Genomic DNA, 20,699 nt, shown 5'->3' with positions numbered 1-20,699 from the left:
GAGGAAGGATGAAAGGCAGATTTTTTCAATCTTATTCTTTTTTCTCTTTGGTCTTCATATTCTTATCTAATGCCCTTTCTGTCTTTAAGTGCTTTTCGATATTTTATTACAAATGTCACATCCTTTTGCCAGATGAGCAGCTGCCAGGCATACCACACAGACCTTGTCTACATTGGAATTTTCCTTCTTTGTACTAGAAGAAGGAATAGTTGGTAAAAAGAGATGGCCTTCTGACCGAAAATACATGCCAGATTAATGCAAAAATAGGTTTACTGAACAGTAGATAGAATTTGTTGAGTAAAAATAGCTTTAAAGTCGCTCTCACTTGGCATCCTGGGATATGTCAAGGACTTACCAGCTTGTGAACGCTGATTTATTGCTATGCTCCTTCTCCTAGCCAAGCAGAGAATGGCCATGCATTGATGACAGCGGCATTCTCCCACTGAAGAGGATTGGCTACGAGATACAACATACACAAGCAAAGCAGGGAAAGCGCCAGGGCCTGATGGTTTTCCAATCGACCTATATAAAGCTAACACCGACCTATGGGGCCCTCTATTGACGCAGGTACTGAGGGCCATTTGCACACAAGGCCCACCATCAACATGGCGCCATTCTATCATCATACCCATATACAAAAAGGGGGATCGCCTTAACCCAGCCTGTTATAGGCCAATTTCTCTCATCGATACATCAGCCAAATTAGCGGGGAGAATAATTCTAAATAGACTTCAAACATGGGCGGAAGAAAATAACATTCTATCCCCAGTGCAGTATGGCTTCCGCACAGGACTAGGTACAGTGGAACAGGCTCTGAACTTAACTATCCTAGTGGGGAAGTATACGAAGACCAGAGAGGGTAATTTGCACCTGGCCTTTATAGATTTGTCCTCAGCATTTGACTGTGTCTTGCATGAAAAGTTATGGGATATTCTAATAAGCATGGGAGTCGAACCAACAATAGTTCATTTCATAAGGGATTTGTATACTGGGTGCAGAGCAAGAGTAAGGTAAGGGATGAGAGGGGAATGCACTAAGTCTTTTGGCATATACAGAGGGGTGCGTCAAGGCTGCGTTCTCGCACCACTTCTATTTTCATTATACATAAACAACCTAGAAAGTGAATTGATAAGCAAATGTAAAGACCTTCCACAAATAGGCAATCGCCCCGTTCCTGCACTTCTTTACGCAGACGATGCAGTACTCATGGCCAGGACACCGCTAGCCCTCCAGAAACTCCTAACCACTTGTATAAATTACATGACAGCCCTGGGCCTCACAGTCAACCGCTCGAAAACGTTCATAATGAACTGTGGCAGGAAACTGAGCAAGTCCTATAAAATCACTATTCACGAGGACAAGGTGAAGATAGCTCCCACCTTCTCATATTTGGGCATAATGTTCGATAAACAAGCCACTTGGGCACACTGCGTGAAAACAAAAAAAGACCAGATCATTAAAACAACGGCGGCCTTGAAGATCTTTTCCAAAAAACTAGGGGGGATCTCCCCGTCAAACATGGTAAAAATCTACAAAGCCAAATGTATCCCGGCGGCCACTTATGGAGCATATATCTGGGGGTGAACGAACTGCCATGCGATTCAGTTGGTGGAAAATGACTTCCTCAGATACCTACTAATGGCACAAAATAGCACGTCATCATATATTAGCCATTCGGAACTAGGGGTCCCCTTTGTAATTGATCTAATTAAGATACAGCCTCTATTACTATGGCATAAAGTGTGGACCTCTGAGCATACCGGATTAAACCAGGCCATACTATCCGACTGCATGAATCTAACACACTCACTTAGAGTTCCTTGGCTGAGATATATTATGACCTTTTTTAAAAATATGGGCTGCGAAGCATATTACCAAAACCCACAATCACTGGAAAAAATAACCAGGAGAGATTTGAGGGCTCTGACTTTGAAGCACTTGGATGAACAGAGATGGGAAGTGGAATCAAAAAAATCTACAGTAATGTCTAACCAACTAATTCTGTCGACGGATGCAGTCCAGCCTTACCTAGTAAGCGTGGTAAATCCCCGACATCGATTTGTTCTTACAAGATTCCGCTTAAATATCTTCCATCGGCTAGTAACCTTTCCGATTATGAGTGACTGGAGTACAGTTTTAAGAGCATGTCCATGTGATGCGAAAGCTTCCCAATCTACAATGCATGTGGTCCTCTTTTGTAAATTTTATGATATACCAAGAAAACGTTTCTTATTGCCTTTTATAAGATCGACTAATTTGCGTCAGTGCCGCGACGCGTATTTCAGCTTACAGATTTTATCCTCTATTGAAATGTGTGGAATTTTAGCAAACTTTTTATGTACAGTACTCTCTGTAAGGAAGTCTATGGGCGTACTGAACTAATTTTATTTGAATATCTGGAATCTTCGGTAAACTCCTCACTCTCTAGAAAATACTGTAATGGAACTCGATTTTGCACTGATGTAAATTTATCAAGTTTTATATACCTGTCCTCGAATGAATTAAGGATGTGTTTTATTACTTTTTCTATTTATTTATAATTTTTCTTATACATATTTATTACTAAATGTGTTATTATTTGATACTTTTATGGCTTGTTGAAAGTCGAATAAAGTCTGTTTGATGATGAACATATTGATAGGAGCAGTTATCCCACTCTTGGAAATAGATGCCTTTTCGTTCTCACCCTAAGGACATCTGGGAATCCTTACTGTCATTCCTGTGTCAAAGGGACTCCTCCCAACCTCCATAGCAAGAAGCTAACTCTGGGAACAATCTCACACCTTCTGGATCATGAATGCTCCCATACCTGGGTGGGAGGGGGATAGCGTGTCACTGTGCCCCAGTATTTGATACAAAAAGACTTGGATCTCTGATGACATAAGATTACTTGCTTCATGGCCTACCAGGTTGATATATTCTGGGTGGGAAGACACCGCCGCAACTGTTTTGCTTGAGCTAAATGCAGATGAGGTATTAAGTGGCATCGTCATTACTTATACCTCTGACCACTGTGTATTCCTTCCCTCTCCCCTATTTTTTCCTTCTTCCCTCCCTCTTCGGATTCTTCAATCTCGAATACCACCCTCGCTCCCATCCCAAGTTGTTGAAGCAGTTTTACTGGTTTCTGACTTAAATGCCGGCAAATAATTTGTTTTAAAAAAAAGTTGATCTCACTAGTAAAAATAGTTTTCTAAAAGTGCGTAAAAAACACCAGAGATGTTCAGAGATTCTGACCTAAGGAGACAGAAAAAAATAACTAACACTCACAGGCAACTCCCAGTACAGGGCATTGTGGGTAGGGGGGTCCTCCTAGGTCCTTAAAGGGACAGTCTCTCAAGATAAGCCCATCAGGCTGCATTTTCTCTTCATGCTTTAAATGTTAAAAGGTAGCTTCTTTCCATGGCAGATGATGTAAAGTCACGAAGGTCATCATCTTCATCAACATAAACGAGCATTCAGAAAGAAAATCGCATCTCTGACAGTCTACCAATGGAGCTCCATAAGAAATTAACTTGGATTTAGAACACTCTACGATGTTAATTTCATTATAAAGATTTTTTTTTTTTTTTTTTTTGTTTTTGTTTTAATGTTTCAGGGTCCACCAAGTAGCCGGGAATTATTCAGTGTCTATGACTATCGAAAAAGATCCTACGATGCAGAAACAAGTAGAAACCAAACATACTCAAATATTTAAATATTTTGGTAATTCACAAATATAGAAAAGGTTTTTGCATTTTTAGTTTTACTTCTTTATTTGTTTATACTTTATTAATTGTAATGTATGACTTATAATATTATTTAATTTGGGGACACAGTTGCCCCCCCCCCCAAGTAGGCCTTGCAGCCCCCTTCAGGGGTCTTCTGACCAAAGATTAAGAACCACTGATCTTACTCAAAGAAGATCCACAGCATGGTAGTTGACTACTCAATCTAGTGATAACACATTACCCTTCCAACCCTGACACTTCCAAGAAACAGCTACTGGCTATCCAGCCCTTGTACAGTACTCTGAGAAAAATCTGAGATAGTGGCTTGGATCAAAACTGGAGCTTTGCCCGGAGGATTTATAAAAAAAAATAAAAAAAACTGGGGAGACACAGAAGAGCTTCCTGTCTCCCCCCGGCCCCACTACCCACCCATTTGCTATGTCAGCGCGCCAGGTGGTGTGAGAAAAGGTGTAAGCGGGTGTATCTATTGGTGAGAGAGGCTGTGAGAGTCTCTGTCTGGGTGTGAGACTGCGTGCATCACTCCTTTAGTGGGTGCGTCAGTGTCTTGCCAGGTGTGTGAGTGGTTGCATGAGGGTGTCAGTGGGACTGTGAGTGGGTGCATGAGTGTCTGAGTGGGTGTGTGAGGGTCTGAGTAGGGCTGTGAGTGGGTGTGTAAGGGTCTGAGTGGGGCTGTGAGTGGGTGAAAGAGAGAAGGAAAGTGAGAGGGAGCTTTGATGGATGCTATATTTACAAGGGGATATTTCTGCAAAAATGTAAAAGAAAAATGTATTTGTCAATTAAAATGAGTAAGATCACCACTCAATATGAGCCTCAAACATGTGAATAAAAAAATGAAAAAAGAGGGAAACAACCAGGAACACACCTGGATTTAAACCGTCAATGCTGCGTGAAGGTGAGCAATTTAATTTTTTTTTTCATCATTTTTTTTAGCCCTTTATGGGCTATCTGGGACTGTGAGGGAAGCCTCCCCCAGTCCCTGCCTTTTAAAAAAAAATATTTTATAGTAAGCCCTTTATGGGCTATCTGGGACCGCAGGGGGAGCCTCAAGGCCTCCCCGATGGTCTCAGACTTTTTTCATGACCTCCCTCGCGGTTCCATTGCTTCAGCAATCAAGGAGCTGCTTTTAACAGAAGCTACCTGCTTGCTGAAGCAAAGTTTCATCTCTGTTCCCTGTGCGCAATTCTGTGTGCAGGAAACAGAGATGAAAACTTTGCTTTTTGACAGCGGGACCTGTTTGCCAGGTCCCACTGTCAAAAAGCGAAGTATTTGCTGTGACTTAAGCAGCTTAGCGTCTCACTTAGTACCCCCTAACAATCCGCATTTCTCTTTCTTTTAACTGTCCCTTAGGCCCCTCCCATTCACCCTGCTTGTTGTATAATGTATTTAAACATTATATGCCAGTCTGATTGTCAGGGAATTTGAAGCTCAGATCCCCCCCAAATCTTACTGACCAAGCTACGCCCCTGCCCAGCAGCTAAGGGGTTAATAAGAAATAACAGACTAAAAGTGCTGGCTGCTGAGGGCTGCACACGGCCTGGAAGATCTCTTAGTGAGTAGCTGGAGAAAGAGCAAATCAACGTTAAAAAAACATGGTTTTCTGGTGACTGATACTGTGCGGGTTCCGTCTCGTGTACATGATAGACCACCCCCTGAAAAGCCGGATTACACAATGCACTAAAAAGCATCCCAAGTGTTATGCCTTCTTTTCTGAGTGCATTTTATTGGCTTGTTTTCTATGACTTTTGGGGAGTGTATTTCCGATCTCACAGCCCCATACACATCTCTACCATGGAGTCTCACAGAAATATGGAGGCAATATATGCAGAGTCATAGTTTTGTTGGAAAGGGTCTACTCTGCATGATAGAATGCCTCACTAAGTATTAGTGACATTTTGACACAGAATGGCTGTGCTACGGGCATGCTTCAAAATGTGCTTCACATCTGATGCCGACAAAGTCCCACTGTATGTGCATTATGCATGTCATTTATAGTGTGCAAAATCTGTAGGGAGACAGCTAATGCTATTTGTTTTCACACCACCACTGACACAAACGTGAACTATTTCTTTGGATGATGACCACATGTGCACAGGAAATAAAATGCTGTCATTAACAGTAGGGGCAGTCAGTGGCTGAAGTGGGTTGATCACTGGCCAAGCATATACTCTTTAGTGGGTAGAACCAAAATGTGAATGACAGCTGCACAGGCCAATGGATGAATATGAATAGTTTAAAGTCTATTCTATGTATATGGCAGCTCCCCCTAGGTAACAAAAAATGTAACCAACTAGTTACCTCTCTTTCTTCATGTGGGGTTTGTCCATCTAAACGACAATATTCAAATCCACGCCACATGCAATAATCTTCCAAAATGTCCAATAAGCGAGTCATCTGGCTAAAAATTAGCACTCTTGAACCTGTTCAGTAAACGAAAACAAAAATGTGTGTGAATAAACTTTGATTGACGGAGTCTACAATACATCAAAGCCTTGCACAACAGAAATATAGAAAAAGCCTAAAATCATTTCCTTTTTTTGTTAACAGCAAAAACCGTAATGTAGCAAAAAGGTAGGTATGAGGAGCACATGAATATTGCTGTTTCCTGTAGACTGCACTGATCAAAAGACATAGATACTGTGCAGTGGTGGTTCCTTCGCAATGGCGGAGCGTTGCCCCCCAACCCCTCTTGCTAAGACAGAAGAAGAAAGATTAAAATTACATTAAATTTTTGTTTTATCTTTCATCTGCTGGCTCAGCCAGCAGCTTCTTCACGGTGGGGCGGGGCTGGGCCAAAGGAGGTTAAGGGGGAAAGGGGAGGGGGAGTGAAGTGCACTAAGTGCGCATGTGTGTTTGGCCGGCCGTCTCAGTGCAGCCAAACACACATGCGCATTTAGGTTTCTCCAGCCCAGCTGTATACACAGCCGAGCTGGAGAAACTGCAGAGACCCCAGGGTTGTGTCTCAGAGGCAGTTCGATCCCGGGCAGCACCATGATTACCGGGAAGGATGTGCTGGTGTCCAAGAAGACCAGAGGACCAACGCGGAACGAGGCAGAGGCGATGGGGATAGATACATTTAAAAAAAACTATTACTATATATCTTTTTATTTGACAACAGCTCCCCCCATCTACCCCCACTCCCGTCGCTTCCCTGCCACTCCCCTTGAGATATGCGGCGATGCACCACTAATACTGTGCATAGAGAGTAAATCGAGTGAAGATACCAATCTGTTCTTCTGACTATCAGATACGTTCAGACAGTGGTGGTTTTAGACACAGAGACTTGAATTTCCATACTACGTAAAATTTTGGGCCAGATGTATGAAAAGTTTTTGCACTCGCAAACGGTGCAAATCGCAAAAATCGGCCGTTTGCGAGTGCAAAACGTGGTCTGCGATGCATGAAAGGCATTCGCAGACCAAAAATAAGAAATCGCAATTTTCGCGATTTTTTGTGTTGCAAGCTGATTTTGCGAGTCGCATTTTGCGATTCGGTATTTCCAGTAAGAAATTGCGAGGCGCAAAACGCGATTCGCAAAATCCAAATTGCAAAGAGATGCATCCAAAAATCACAAATTGCGATTTTTCGCAGAATGGCATTTTGCACATGCAAAATACCATGAACTGAAACCAGGTGGTAACCAGGTGCAACCTATATAAAGAGGCCCAGAATGCCTCAGACTCTTTCCAACAATGCAGGTTTGGAGGAGGAGGAGACAGGAGTGCATTTTCAGAGTGTGCATTACACTTTTTGACCTGACAGAGGAGGAAATATATGAGAGGTATAGGTTCAACTCAGACATGATACTTGACCTGATAGCTGAGCTACAACCCATACTGCAGCGCGCAGCACATAGGAGACATAGCATACCCACCCATGTGCAGGTATTATACTCCCTACACCTACTTGCCTCAGGGAGCTATCAAGGGGTCAGAGAAGCAGCTGGAGGGGTCTCACAGAGTACCCTCTCCAGATTTTTTACTTCTTTCATCAACGCCATGCTGAGCAAACTACAACAGTACATCAGATTCCCCCACGCCCCACAGTAAATACAGCAGACAAAAATAGAGTTTTACCAGATAGAACATTTCCCCCACGTCCTAGGTGCCATAGATGGCACACATGTGGCAATATGTCCACCATCAGCCACAGAGTATGTGTACCGAAACCGTAAATACCAACATTCCATGAATATTGAGGTGATATGCAATGCCTCCTATATCATAACTGATCTCGTGGCCAAGTACCCAGGGAGCACACATGATTCGTACATCTTTCGCCACAGCGGCATTCACACAAGACTGCTAGCTGGGGAGTTTGGAGAAGGATATCTACTAGGTATTGTCCCTCTGTACACTGGCGCATTGATGCCGTTGTGACGTCAGATGGCTCACTTACTCATTATACCCTCTGTTCCTTCCAGGAGACAGTGCCTACGCAGTGCGCACCTACATGATGACGCCCTACCTCAATCCTACAACACCTGCAGAACGGAGATACAATTCAGCACACAGAGCAACCCGCAACGTGGTGGAGCGCACATTTGGACTGCTGAAGAGTCGCTTCCGGTGCCTCCAGAGAAGTGGAGGGGCACTACAGTACAGTCCAGAGACAGCATGTAGAATAGGGGCTACTTGTGCAATCGTGCACAATATAGCTACAACCAGGGGCATACCTGTAGAAATCAGTGACACTGAATCAGATGAGGATGACGATCCCATACCACCTCTACAGCCAGCAGACAGGACCAGCGCAGCAGAGGGAATGCAGAGGCGTGCCGACATCACACACAACCATTTCAGACGTGAGTATGAATGACACAAATCCACTGACAACTGTACCTGTAGTGATAGAAATTTATTACCTTACGTCAGGTAATGTATGAGTGAGTAATAAATGAAACAGGTGATGTGACAAACGCAAAACAACTAATGACCAGAGTAATGCACTATTTCCTCATAGTGGCAACAGCAGTCTAATGGCAGCAAGAGTAATTTGTTTCTCCCACGCACACCACTCGGGTGCCCAGTTACGTCACTGGCACCTCTATTGTCACCTTCAGTGGAAGTGTTGTGCCTGGCACTGCGCCATCTGGTGTCTGCTGCTGGTACGGCAACACTGCTGAGGCTGGAACTGTCCTCAGTGTCCCCCAGTGCTACCTCACTTGGAGTAGCTGATGTTTGTCCCATGATGTGTTCTATCACATTTGTGATCTAAACAAGTCCCTGGACAACGTCCCTGCTGCTATGTGCAGCCTCCACTTGCGCAGCCACTGCGCAACGGGCGATCAATGCAGTAGAATTTGCCATCCTGTTAGAGGACCGGCAGTAGCTGGCAAACATTGTCCGGAATCTGCGCTCCTGTCTGCGCCGGCTCACCCTCTCATGGCGCAGCTCCTGGCAGAGGTCACGGACAGCACTTGTGAGGTCCCTGGTATCCTGTGAAGCCTGCACCTGTCCCTCACACAGCTGTACAATATTACCATTGATTGCATCCAGTTGGCGATGCAGGCCCATCATGTTGCGGTTGTGTTTGCGCAGGTTTCGGTCTAAACTAAGGATCCGCTTATTTTGCAGACGCTGCTGCTGCAACATAGCAGCTTCAAGGACCTTGAATAAGGACGGACCGTCACCTGCCTCATGCTGTTGTGCCCTGGACTCCGTTGCAATCCTGCGTGGTGCTGTGGTTGGCTGACACCTGCCCTCCGGAATCTGGCTGCGCCTGTCTGGTGCTGATGGTGTGCTTGGCCCTTCCTGCTGCTCACCAGAGTCGTTGCTGAGCTCTGGCAGTGGCAGTGCCCTGGGCCTGTGTCAGACAGTCGACATGTGGAGGGATCCACTGGTGTTGGAATCTGAGGGCTGATGGGTTGCGTAAGCCAGTCTACACCGGTTTAGGGAACCCCCACTCCCTGCTCTGGTGCGAAACTGGACAAAGGAAAGGGGAGTGACCACTCCCCTGTCCATCACCACCCCAGGGTTGGTGCCCGGAGCTCCTCCAGTGTGTCGGCACTCTGGAGGTCTCTGAGTGGCCAGTGCCAGCAGGTGACGTCAGAGACCACTCCTGATAGGTGCTTACCTGACTAGGTGGTCAATCCTCCTCTGTGGGCTATTTAGGGTCTCTCCAGTGGGCTTTTCCTCAGATAACGACTTCAAGAATCCAGCAGGACTCCTCTGCACTTCTCTCTTTGACTTCTGCCAAGGATCGACCGCTGACTGATCCAGGACGCCTGTAAAACTGCAACAAAGTAGCCAGAAGACTACCAGCAACATTGGAGCGCCTAATCCTGCCGGCTTTCTTGACTGTTTCCTGGTGGTGCATGCTCTGGGGGCTTCCTGCCTTCACCCTGCACTGGACGCCACGAAGAAATCTCCTGAGGGTTGACGGAATCTTCCCACTGCTTCAGCAGGCACCAAACTTCAGCTTCACCGGTACTCTGGGTCCCCTCTCATCCTGACGAGCGAGGCCCCTGGAACACAGGTGGTGAACACAAGTGACCCAGACTGTCCAGTGGTTCAACTGTCCAGATTTGGAGGAGGTAAGTCCTTGCCTTCCCTCTCCAGACAGTAATCAGGTGCACCGCATGATCTGCCGCTACAAGGGCTTCTGTGCACATTTCCAAAAAATCCTGCATGCACAGCTGAGCCTAGGTCCACAGCACTCTGTCCTGCAATGCTCAGCTCCCTGAGTTGACCTCCGGTGTCTTGGGACCTCTCTTTGAAGTGTTGAGACGACCGCTTTGTTCAGACTTCTTGAACCCGTGTTCAAGGACTTCTGCAGGCGCTTCCTTCCTGCTCAAGGGCTCTCTACTTTGCTGAGGCCACCCTCTGTCTCCTCTCCCAAGTGGCAACATCCTGGTCCTTCCTGGGCCCGGGCAGCACCCTTTTTCTCCAATCGCGACTCTTGCAGCTAGCAAGGCTTGTTTGTTGTATTTTGCCAAGGATACAACTCTGTATCCTCCGGCAAGCCGTGGGCCATCGTCTGCAAAAAGAAGAACTTTCTACCTCTTTTCGTTGTTGCAAAACCTGCAGCTTCTTCCAACTGGAGGCAGCCATTTTGCACCTTCATCCGGAATTTAGTGTGCTCCTGCCCCCCGTGGACACTTTAGCGACTCTTGGACTTGGTCCCCTTCCTTTGCAGGTCTTCAGGTCCAGGAATCCGTCTTCAGTGCTTGGCAGTCTGATGTGGTCCTTGCAAAATCCTTTATCAGGGCTTAAGTTTGTTTCTGGGGAAATCATAGTACTTTACTCCTACTTTCCAGGGTCTTGGGGTGGGGTATCTTTTACACCCTTAGTGTTCTCTTATACTCCCTGCGACTCTCTACACACTACACTAGCCTAGGGGTCCATTCGTGGTTCGCATTCCACTTTCTTAGTATATGGTTTGTGTTGCCCCAGGCCTATTGCATCCTATTGTATTCTACAGTGTTTGCACTACTTTCTAACTGTTTTACTTACCTGATTTGGTTTGTTGTGTAAATTGTGTGTATGTTACTTACCTCCTAAGGGAGTATATCCTCTGAGATATTTTTGGCACATTGTCACTAAAATAAAGTACCTTTATTTTTAGTAACTATGAGTATTGTCTTTCTTATGATATAGTACCTATATGATATAAGTGGTATTGCGTGAGCTTTGCATGTCTCCTAGATCAGCCTTGGCTGCTCTGCTATAGCTACCTCTATCAGCCTAAGATGCTAGAACACTACTACACTCTACTAATAAGGGATAACGTGACCTGGCACAAGGTGTAAGTACCATTGGTACCCACTATAAGCCAGGCCAGCCTCCTACAATGAGGACCTAGGATTCTAACACTACATGGGAACGATGAGTGGGTCCAACCTTGCGTGTGAGCTGGCAGCCACTCTGCTGCTGTTCATGAGGGAAGTGCTGCCTCCGCCTAAGGCACCCCCGCTGCCAGCATGACAGCTACTGGTGTAGAGCAAGAAGGCGGCCACCCAGTGTGGACACTGGCGTCCCCGGTGAGGCCCCTGCAGCCGCCTGCCTGCTGTGAGACAACATGCCAACTGGTACGGCCTCCCCCGAACCTGAGAAACCCATCTACTGCCCGTATGCCGCTAGCTAGTCCCGGTGGCAAAAGTTAGGAGCACCCTCCCAAGAAAGCAAAGCATGCAACTAACTTGCACCGCCGACGCAGGAGAAGTGACTGACAGGACTACAGCACCTATCTGCGGTACTGCGCTGGAAAAGAGAACTAGTATCCAAAGAAGTAGCCCCAACTGCAGAGAAACTGGGTACAAGCCGCTCTGACATTTTGCAAATCCTTACCGGACGTGCAAAGAGTGTCCCCCTCTGATGCAGCAAGCCTCGCCTGCTGCCGTTTGTATCCCGGCGGAGGAGAGAAGGAACGTTTGTATCCCGGCGAAGGAGAGAAACCTATCATGATTATCACTGCAATCGTGTCAGATCCTTCTGTGCCCGGTGCCTCAGCATGAAAAAGTAGAGGCTGACCCCGAGGAGCACTGGCCGCTGCAGGCATAGCACCTTGCGGTTGTCTACCACCACCGCAGTCAGGAAGATGGCACACCCACCCCTGGTGGTGAGCTTCAGTTAGAGTTATAGAAAACTGAGACTACTACAAAAGCAAAAGTACTGAAGAACAAGTTACTTACCTTCAGAAATGAATTGTCTGGTATCGACATATTCTGGTTGCAGATTCCTTACCTTAGAATTTCCCCCGCCTCAAACTGGATCTCAATATTTTTCTTCGAGCAGTGCCCTTGCACCCCGTCAGGTGGTGTCAGTGGACTCCACGTCCACCGTTGGCATCCTGGTCATCGTGATGACGTTGAAGTCGTATATAGACGCCTCCCTGGCTTTTTATGACTTTGCACACAGGAAGCACGGAGCCATAAAGAACACTGATCATGGTGCACCACAACTAGGGCCCTAAAAAGGGAGAGGTCCCTGTCCCTAGAAATCAGTTCGCAAAGCGGGGAGGATGGGCTGGATTTCTATTCTAATGTAAGAAATTTGCAACTAGAATATGTCTCTACCAGATAGTTGGTTACTGACGGTAAGTAACTTGTACATCTGATAGAGACTTCTAGTTGCAGATTCCTTACCTTAGAATAGATACCCAAGCAATACCATCCCTGGAGGAGGGTCTGCAAACCAAGATCATAGTAAGAAGTCCTGCAGGACCGAAATGCCAAAGACGCCATATCTGCGGATCTGACTGTACAGGCAGTTGTGTTTAGTGAACGTGTGCAGGAACGCCCATGTTGCTGCCTAGCAGATATCCAGGACTGGAACTCCGCATGCCAATGCAGTGGTTGCAGAAGTTGTTCTGGTAGAATCAGCATGCAAACCTTCAGATGATTGCTCCTTAGCCAAAGTGTAGCACATTTTGATGCACCGCTCGCCCTTTCTTCGCACCCACATAATCTTCACTAGAGGGATGTGTGGGTGCGTTAAAAAGTAGGCAAGGTGATGGATCGGCCTACATGAAAGGGCATGACCACTTTAGGTAGGAAAGAGGACCAGGTATGAAAAACCACCTTGTCAGGATGGAGAGAGATGAAGGGTAGCTTTGAAGAAAGAGCTTGCAGCTCATTCACTCTATATGCAGAGGTGATGGCTAAAGGAAGGCTGTTTTTAAAGTGAGAAGCTGAAAAGGACAATTATGAAGAGGCTCAAAAGGAGCACACATGAGGGAAGTGAGAACCAGGTTCAAATCCCACTGGGGCATTTTGAACGGGGTAGGTGGAAACATGTGGGTCAGACCTTTGAGGAACCTCCCAACGAGGGTTTGTCAGGTAGTCTGAGGAAAGCAAAGATGGCAGACAGGTAACCTTTAAGGGTGCCCAAAGCAGAGCCCTGCTGGGCAAGAGAGAGTACAAACAAAAGAACCTCAGACAGAGGTGCAGAAAGGGCATCAATAGACTTGTTGGTACAACCTACCGCAAATTTATTCCAACGACAGGCATATACCATTTTGGTGGAGGGACGTCTGGCTGGCAAGATAACATTACAGACTTCGGGCTGAAGGTCGAAAGCTGTTAACTGCCACCGCTCAATATCCATGCAAGAAGGCGGAGAATGGACAGGTTCAGGTGGAGAACCGTACCCTGCTGCTGCGACAGACGACCCTCCCGAAGAGGCAATCTGAGTGGAGGATCGACAGTCATGCTCAGAAGCGCGAGAAACCATACTCTTTGTGGCCAGTTGAAAGCCACAAGCACTACTTGGGCCAGGTCATTTTTATTCTTCTTGAGAACTCTGGTCAGAAGTGGTATCGGGAAAAAGGTATATATGAGGCCTGAGTTCCACTCAAGATGAAAGTATCGGCAAGTTAGTGCCACCTTAGAAACTCCAATGCAAAATACTGCTGACATTGCCGTTCCCTGCAGAGATGAACAGATTTAACCAAGGCTCTCCCCACTGTTGTAAGAGAACAGATGGAGACACCATTTGTGATCGACCATGCATTGATGGCTGAGATAGTCTGCTTTGGCGTTCAGAGAGCCAACCAGGGATATGCTCTGACGTTCCAGCCATGTCCAGAGATGCAGAGGCTCTTGACAAAGGGTTTATGACCCCACTCCACCCTGCTTGCTGTAGTACCACATGGCAGTGGTGTTGTCTGTGAACACCTGCACCACTTTCCCCTTGAGAGAGGGAAGGAATGCTTTCAATGTAACCCTAATCACCATGCGCTCCAGAAGGCTGATTTGGAGCCCGGACTCTGCCGGAGACAAGATGCCTCTGATCTCTGCCTTCCCCAGGTGGCCGCCCCATCCCAGGAGTGACGCATCTGTCATCACTGTTAGATCTGGTTGGGGAAGGGAGAGGGGGCTGCCTTTGACCCAATCGCGGTTCGAAAGCCACCACTGAAGATCTTGTGCCGGTCCTTCCGAGATCTGGACCATGTTGGAGAGATTCCCCTAATGCTGTGCCTGTACTGGAACTTCAGGGCCCACTGCAGAGAGCGCATAAGCCATCTGGCACGTGTGACCAGCAGGATGCAGGAGGCCATGAGGCCCAGCAGCCTCAGAGTCACTCTCACCGAAACCCAGGACAGTGGCTGAAACATCGGTATCATAGCTTGAATATCCTGGACTCACTGGTCGAGAAGACGGGTCTGAAACTGCACTGTGTCCAGAACAGCTCCAATGAAAGAGGGCATCTGAGAGGGAGTCAGGTGTGACTTTGGCACATTTACAGTAAAACCCAGAGAATGCAGGAGGTCTGTCGTAGTCTGGAGGTGGGAGTCGACAGCCTAGGGCGAGGCCACCTTCAACAGCCAGTCGTCGAGGCAGGGGAAGACTGAAACCCCTAGTCCGCACAGATAAGCTGCGACCACCGCCATTACTTTTGTGAACATCTGAGGGGCGATGGTAAGATCAAAGGGGAGCACAGTTAACTAAACGTGTTGGTGACCTACCACGAGCGGCAAGTAACCTATGTGAGCAGGCAGGCCAGGAATATGAAAGTAGACATCCTGCAAGTCCAACGATACTATGCAGTTTCCAGGGTCCAGGGGAGATAGGATCTTAGCCAGAGGGAGCATTTTGAACTTCTCCTTTCTTAGGAAGAGATTGAGGAACTATAGGTCTAGGATAGGGCGGAGGCCCTTGTCCTTTTTGGGCATCAGAAAGTAGCGGGAATAACAACCATGACCTACTTCTGGCACAGGGACCCTCTCTATGGCTCCCACAGCCAAGAGAGCCATAACTCCCTCACGCAGAAGTGCCAAGTGATCCTCCTTCATCCGATTGTAAGATGGTGGCGTAACCAGAGGGGTAGTTACAAAGGGGATGCAGTAGCCCCTCAGGACGATTTGCAAAACCCACCTGTCCATCGTGATGGATTCCCTGTGGGGCACGTGATGGCGAATCCTGCCTCCAACTGGTCTGTGCTGGACCGACGGACTAGGAAGGTTTGGAGGCGGGGTGGGGGAGGGATGGGCTCTTGGATGGACTGGGCCGACCACTGGCTCCCTGATCCATGGGAACGTTGGATCCCGAGGCCTCATCCATGCAGAGGCTGGGGAGCATGTACTGCACAGTGGCTAGAGGGAAATGGATGCAGTTGGTTGCCCCAAGCCCCTTCCTTAGCCACAAAGGGGGTGAATAGTAGACTGAAGGAGGCAAGGTGATGCTGTGAGGCCAAAGGACCGAGTGGTTGCCCAGGACCCTTTAAGAGGCTCAAGCGCTGAGTCCGCTTTGTCTCCCAAGAGACGGGTGCCATTGAAGGGCAGGTCCATAAGTGATTGCTGGACATCCCCCAAAAATCCAGATGTCCTCAACCAAGCGTGGCACCTTAGGGCCACCGTCAAAGCAACTGATGTGAGTGGGTCCTGTCCAGCCCACAATGAAACATGAACTTGGCTACATTCCTCCCGTCAGCAAAAGCTTGGGAAAGAATGGCCTGGGCGTCCTCCAGGACCTGTGGCAGCACCTTCACAACCGTATCTCATAAAGAAAGAGAGTAGCGGATCAAAAGACATGCAATGTTAACAGACCACAATGCCAGACTGAACATTTTCTGCCCAAGTTGGTCCAGTCTTTTTGATTGCCTGTCCAGGGGTGCTGAAGGGAATGCGCCAGAAGAGGATAAAGCCTGGATGACCAAACTCTCAGGGGTAGGATGTTGGGTCAGGAATTTACGGCCGTTAGTCGCAGGATTATGGTGGCAGGCGACTGTCCTGCTGACAGGAGCCCCTGTGCTGGATTTAGACCACAACACCAGCAGGACATCAGTGAAGGCCTCATTGAAGGGCAAAAGGGGTCAGACATACAAGCACCGGGCTGAAGCACCTCAGTCAGGAGGTTAGTCCTGACAGTCACGGATGATAACTCGAGGCCCAAGATCTCAGACGCTCTTCTCACCACCACTGAATATGAGGCTCCCTCCTCCGTAGCCACAGTAGGGGGAGAAAGCATGCCAGAGTCAGGGAAGATGCTAAGACCACTGGTTTCACCCAACTCCTGATCTCAGCCTACATCTAGCTGGTATTCCAAACTCTCACCATACCCATACCCATAAGCATAAGGGTCAGAATCCAACCTGGGGAATGAGATCCCTGTCGAAGTCAGAATCAGCATTGGGTGACGTTGTTTTGGCTCGGAGTCGGGAATCATTATGGGGTCAACGTCGATCGTGGGCCCGACTGATGTCAGGAGCATCGACTTCTGTACCGGCGTGGGAAAGGTTGCAATGGCATGACCGGTGTCGGCTCGGATCTGGTAACGGATACTGGGGTGCCCTCAGGAGCCAATGCCAAAGGCAACGCAACCCAAAGGGGCCCCCACTGACCCCACTGGGACCGAAGGCATCACAAGAGGGTCAACTGCCCAAAGATGATGCGCATGGTCTCATAAAGCTTCATTAGTTGGGCAGGGGTGGCTCCCGGAAAACTTGGGGAGATGCGGTTCCAACCCAGAGGCAGGCTCCAACAATGGAGGCCTAAAGCAACAACGCTCCTCCCACGTTGCATTGTCTAAGCGACAGGGTGAAGTCGAAGAATATTTCTTCTTCTTTGACCTCTTCTTGTAACCCAAATGTCGCGAGACGATTTGGAGTGGGACGAGCAATCTCGTGACCTTCCTCTCGAGTAAGACCAGGAGTGACGCAGAGCAGAGTGTCCGTCCATCCGTCATGAGCTTAAGGGACCTCTCCCTCAAAGCCTGCAGGTTCATGGCCTGGCACTCAAGAGTACAATTTCGGGTCCTGTTTGCGCTACAGGCACCAAAAGCACAAGAGGTTGCGCATCTGTCAACAACATCATGCCGTGACAGGAGTCACACAGCTTGAATCCTCTCTTCTGGGACGACATGTTGATGCACCAGGTGGACAAAAAAGTTCTACAAAATGTAAAAAGTCAGTCAAAAAATGACTGAGGGTAGCTCTTCTCCAGATCTGCTCATAGGCTGGTTTGGAAAGAAAAGAACTGATGTAAGCGTGCTGAGGTGGTGCCTATATATGGCCACAACATCATCACGGCGACCACAGCGCCAACGCCGGACACAGAGTCGACCAAAGCCACTTGACTTCACGCAAGGGTACTGCTCAAAGAAAGATCTCTGGATCCAGTCTGACACCTGGGGGGAATTCTAAGGTATGGAATCTGCAACTGGAAGTCTCTATCAGATAATCTGAGCAAAGATTTTATAACTGTACGAGTCCTAACTAACTACGATGAATACTTGCTGATGTGAGATAAGAGTGTGCTTGTCTCTAGAGGGCTGCTAATCTCCCTAGCAATCATAGAAGCTGCACAGCAAACAAAGCAAAGATTGTTCAAGCCCTAATTCAATCACATTTAGCTTATGGTAAAATTCTTTACTTGGGAATAGATTATGCTTCTATCAGATGTTTGCAGATGGCTCAGAATATGGCTGCCAGGCTGCTCTTTTGGCTCCCTAAGCAGACTTCAGTTTCTCACCTTCTCTTGGAGTTACATTAGCTCCCTGTCCTTAAATGAGTTCAGTGTAAGACTCTTTGCTATTTGTTTAAGGCCAAAGCCAAAATAGGTCTTCATTATATCCAAGATCTTGTGACCCCTTATACTCCGCCGCACTCTTTGAGGTCCTTCAAACTTGCTCTCGTTACTGTACCCAGGTTTCACCTGGCCCAGGATGGGATGATGTACATTTGCAGAGCTGGGCCTAAAACTATGGAATTTCCTCCCCAAATCTCTTAGGGACTGTACCTCTCTGCTTGCTATTCCCAAAGGCTTGACGATATTCTGCGTTGACAACTTGGCTGTGTGTCATGATCAGTGCCAGGAAACTCTTTTTGGGTAGCTGTATGCTCTACAAGACTATAAATGATAATAATTGTGCCAATGTGGTGACTAGCATAACACAAATGAGCAGAAACACAAGTTAGTTGACAGTTTTTGCAGCAGATGCAAGAGCAAGTGTGATCTGTGAGAGTGCAACATATACCAGAAACAGAGGTGTATCTTTCCTTTCCTTTTATACATATTATGTTACTGAATGCATTAACAGTGTCTTGTGTTGCACTGGCTGCAGATATCGGCCACTGTGTAGTTAAGTGAGATGAACCTATCAATGTCTGGGAGTACTGTCAGCATCAGCAATCCTGCTTGGAATAACTAGTCCATCCTCACATGAAGTTTGGCTTTGGTGGTAGCTGATAATCATGGCCTCTGCAGAAACAGTGCACCTGTCTGGGTGGTCAACCACGCAGCAGTGTAGCCCTGCCATTAGCTAACTGGATGGCCAGGTTAAGAAAACACTAGGACAACTACGCAACAGGAAGCAATGGATTTTGAAAAACCTACTACGGCGAGGGGCACCTACTATGTGAGGGCAAGACAACTCTGAATCATCACCTGTGAACGAACTTTCAAGTCAGGGTGTATTGGATATGATTCTAACTGTAATTCTGGATACACACGCTTCACTTGAAAATGAATTGTCTTAGGCATTTTGATGGAAAACCAAAGGAAGCTTGATGAAAAACTATACACTATCACGGAGTTACTGCCCCCAAACAACATGTCTTAAAAAGCAAATACAGGAATAAAAAAAAAAAAAAAACAGGAACTAACAGGAAGTTTAGTTCTTCGAAGGGTGAAAGGCTGAGAGTGGGGTAATAATGTGTGGACCTAGCAGATGGTATTGAAGGTCACAGCACAGCACAACACATCAAAACATCACCATAAGGATGTCTGACCACTAAGTTTGCCTCCTCATTTCATGAGGGAGTGTGTATAGGAGGCTGGCTCAGTTTATGGTGTACAGCTATGGTGTGGCATCCTATACTGAGTCTAGACAACCCTCAGTGATAGTGAATAGGTGTCCAGATAGGAAAAGCTCTCTTGTTGAGACGAGCAGATAAATCTTATCCAGGAGGAATATAAGCACTTGCAATACTACAGTAGTCAGACAGTACCTCACTCAAAACAAAGAAGCACACAGTGTTGCAAAAATAAAGGATTCTTTATTACAGCACTAACTACTAGACTAGCACAGGAATATATCCCATTGGAGATAGCTACATACAATATATACACAAAATAACAAGCAGAAATAGCATAAAATATACAGGGCCTTATGTGGGGGCCAAACCGTATACTAAGTAAGTGGAATGCGAAATAGTGAATTCAAGGTAAATGTAGTAGCTAGCTAGGGGTAGATGAAAACACCAGACGTAAGTACCGTAAGTGCCCCCAGCGACCAGGCGTAGAGTGGTTAACTACCCAGTAGTCTCATATACTAACTCAGGGAAGTAGTGGTTGGAGTTTGTGTGTTTCAGGGCCCTTCCCAGTGTACCCTGAGGAAACCAACAAACAAGAGGAAGGTTGGAGAGTGCCCCCACTCAAGGATACCCAGAAGACATACACCAGGGGACTCAAATGCATAGGGCAGAAAGGACTTTCACTGAAGTCAATGGCAGCCCCAGGTGTTCAACCCATGGACCAGGCCGGTGGAACCCGAGGACGGATTACAGACATGAAGGACCTGAAAAAGAAGGAGACAGAGTCTAGCAGCGTTCAAGGTGCCCAGGTGGCAATGCCCACCCTTAAAGAGGTGAAGTTCCTATAAGTTGGTGGAGGAAGAAGTCCAACTGTGGGTCCAGGAGCTGCAGAAGATACCAGGAGTCACCTACGAGCTGCACCTCAATGGTCGCCGGACTGCAGGAGGGTCAGTGACCAGTGAGGCCACCACCAAGCACTGGCAAATGCATGTAGACCAGCAAGGTCCAGGGAATTCTACCCGTGAGGGGGACTCCGGCTGGCCCTCAGGACAGGGGAGGGCCAACAGAAGTCACTGGAGCCCCCACAAGTGTTCCAGAGGCGATGGACACAGGGAGTCACAAGGAGGCCTCAGCAGCACAACAAAACAGAGGACCCATGTCGCAGGAGTTGCAGTACAGGGGTTGATCTTCGAGTTGCAGAGTGCTGGAGCTCCATGGCGCCTGAAGATCTCTTGGAGGAAGAGTCAATAAGCATTGGCAAGAGCAACAGTTGCAATGC

General features: G+C 47.4%; 1 protein-coding gene across 2 annotated transcripts in view; it reads right to left on the bottom strand.

Annotated features, from left to right (window-relative positions):
• The window catches only part of LOC138262082 (probable global transcription activator SNF2L1), a 1,420,807-nt gene that overhangs the window by 692,159 nt on the left and 707,949 nt on the right, over positions 1-20,699 (bottom strand). For both annotated transcript variants that reach the window (XM_069211817.1, XM_069211826.1), the window contains exon 12: positions 6,027-6,148. In XM_069211817.1, coding sequence (XP_069067918.1) covers positions 6,027-6,148 — 122 coding nt within the window. The remainder of the gene's footprint in view (positions 1-6,026; positions 6,149-20,699) is intronic.

The sequence above is a fragment of the Pleurodeles waltl genome, chromosome 2_1 (assembly GCF_031143425.1).
Source record: "Pleurodeles waltl isolate 20211129_DDA chromosome 2_1, aPleWal1.hap1.20221129, whole genome shotgun sequence".
Taxonomy (NCBI): Eukaryota; Metazoa; Chordata; class Amphibia; order Caudata; family Salamandridae; genus Pleurodeles; species Pleurodeles waltl.
Note: the sequence above shows the minus strand (reverse complement) of the source record. Positions and strands in the feature narration are given on the sequence as shown.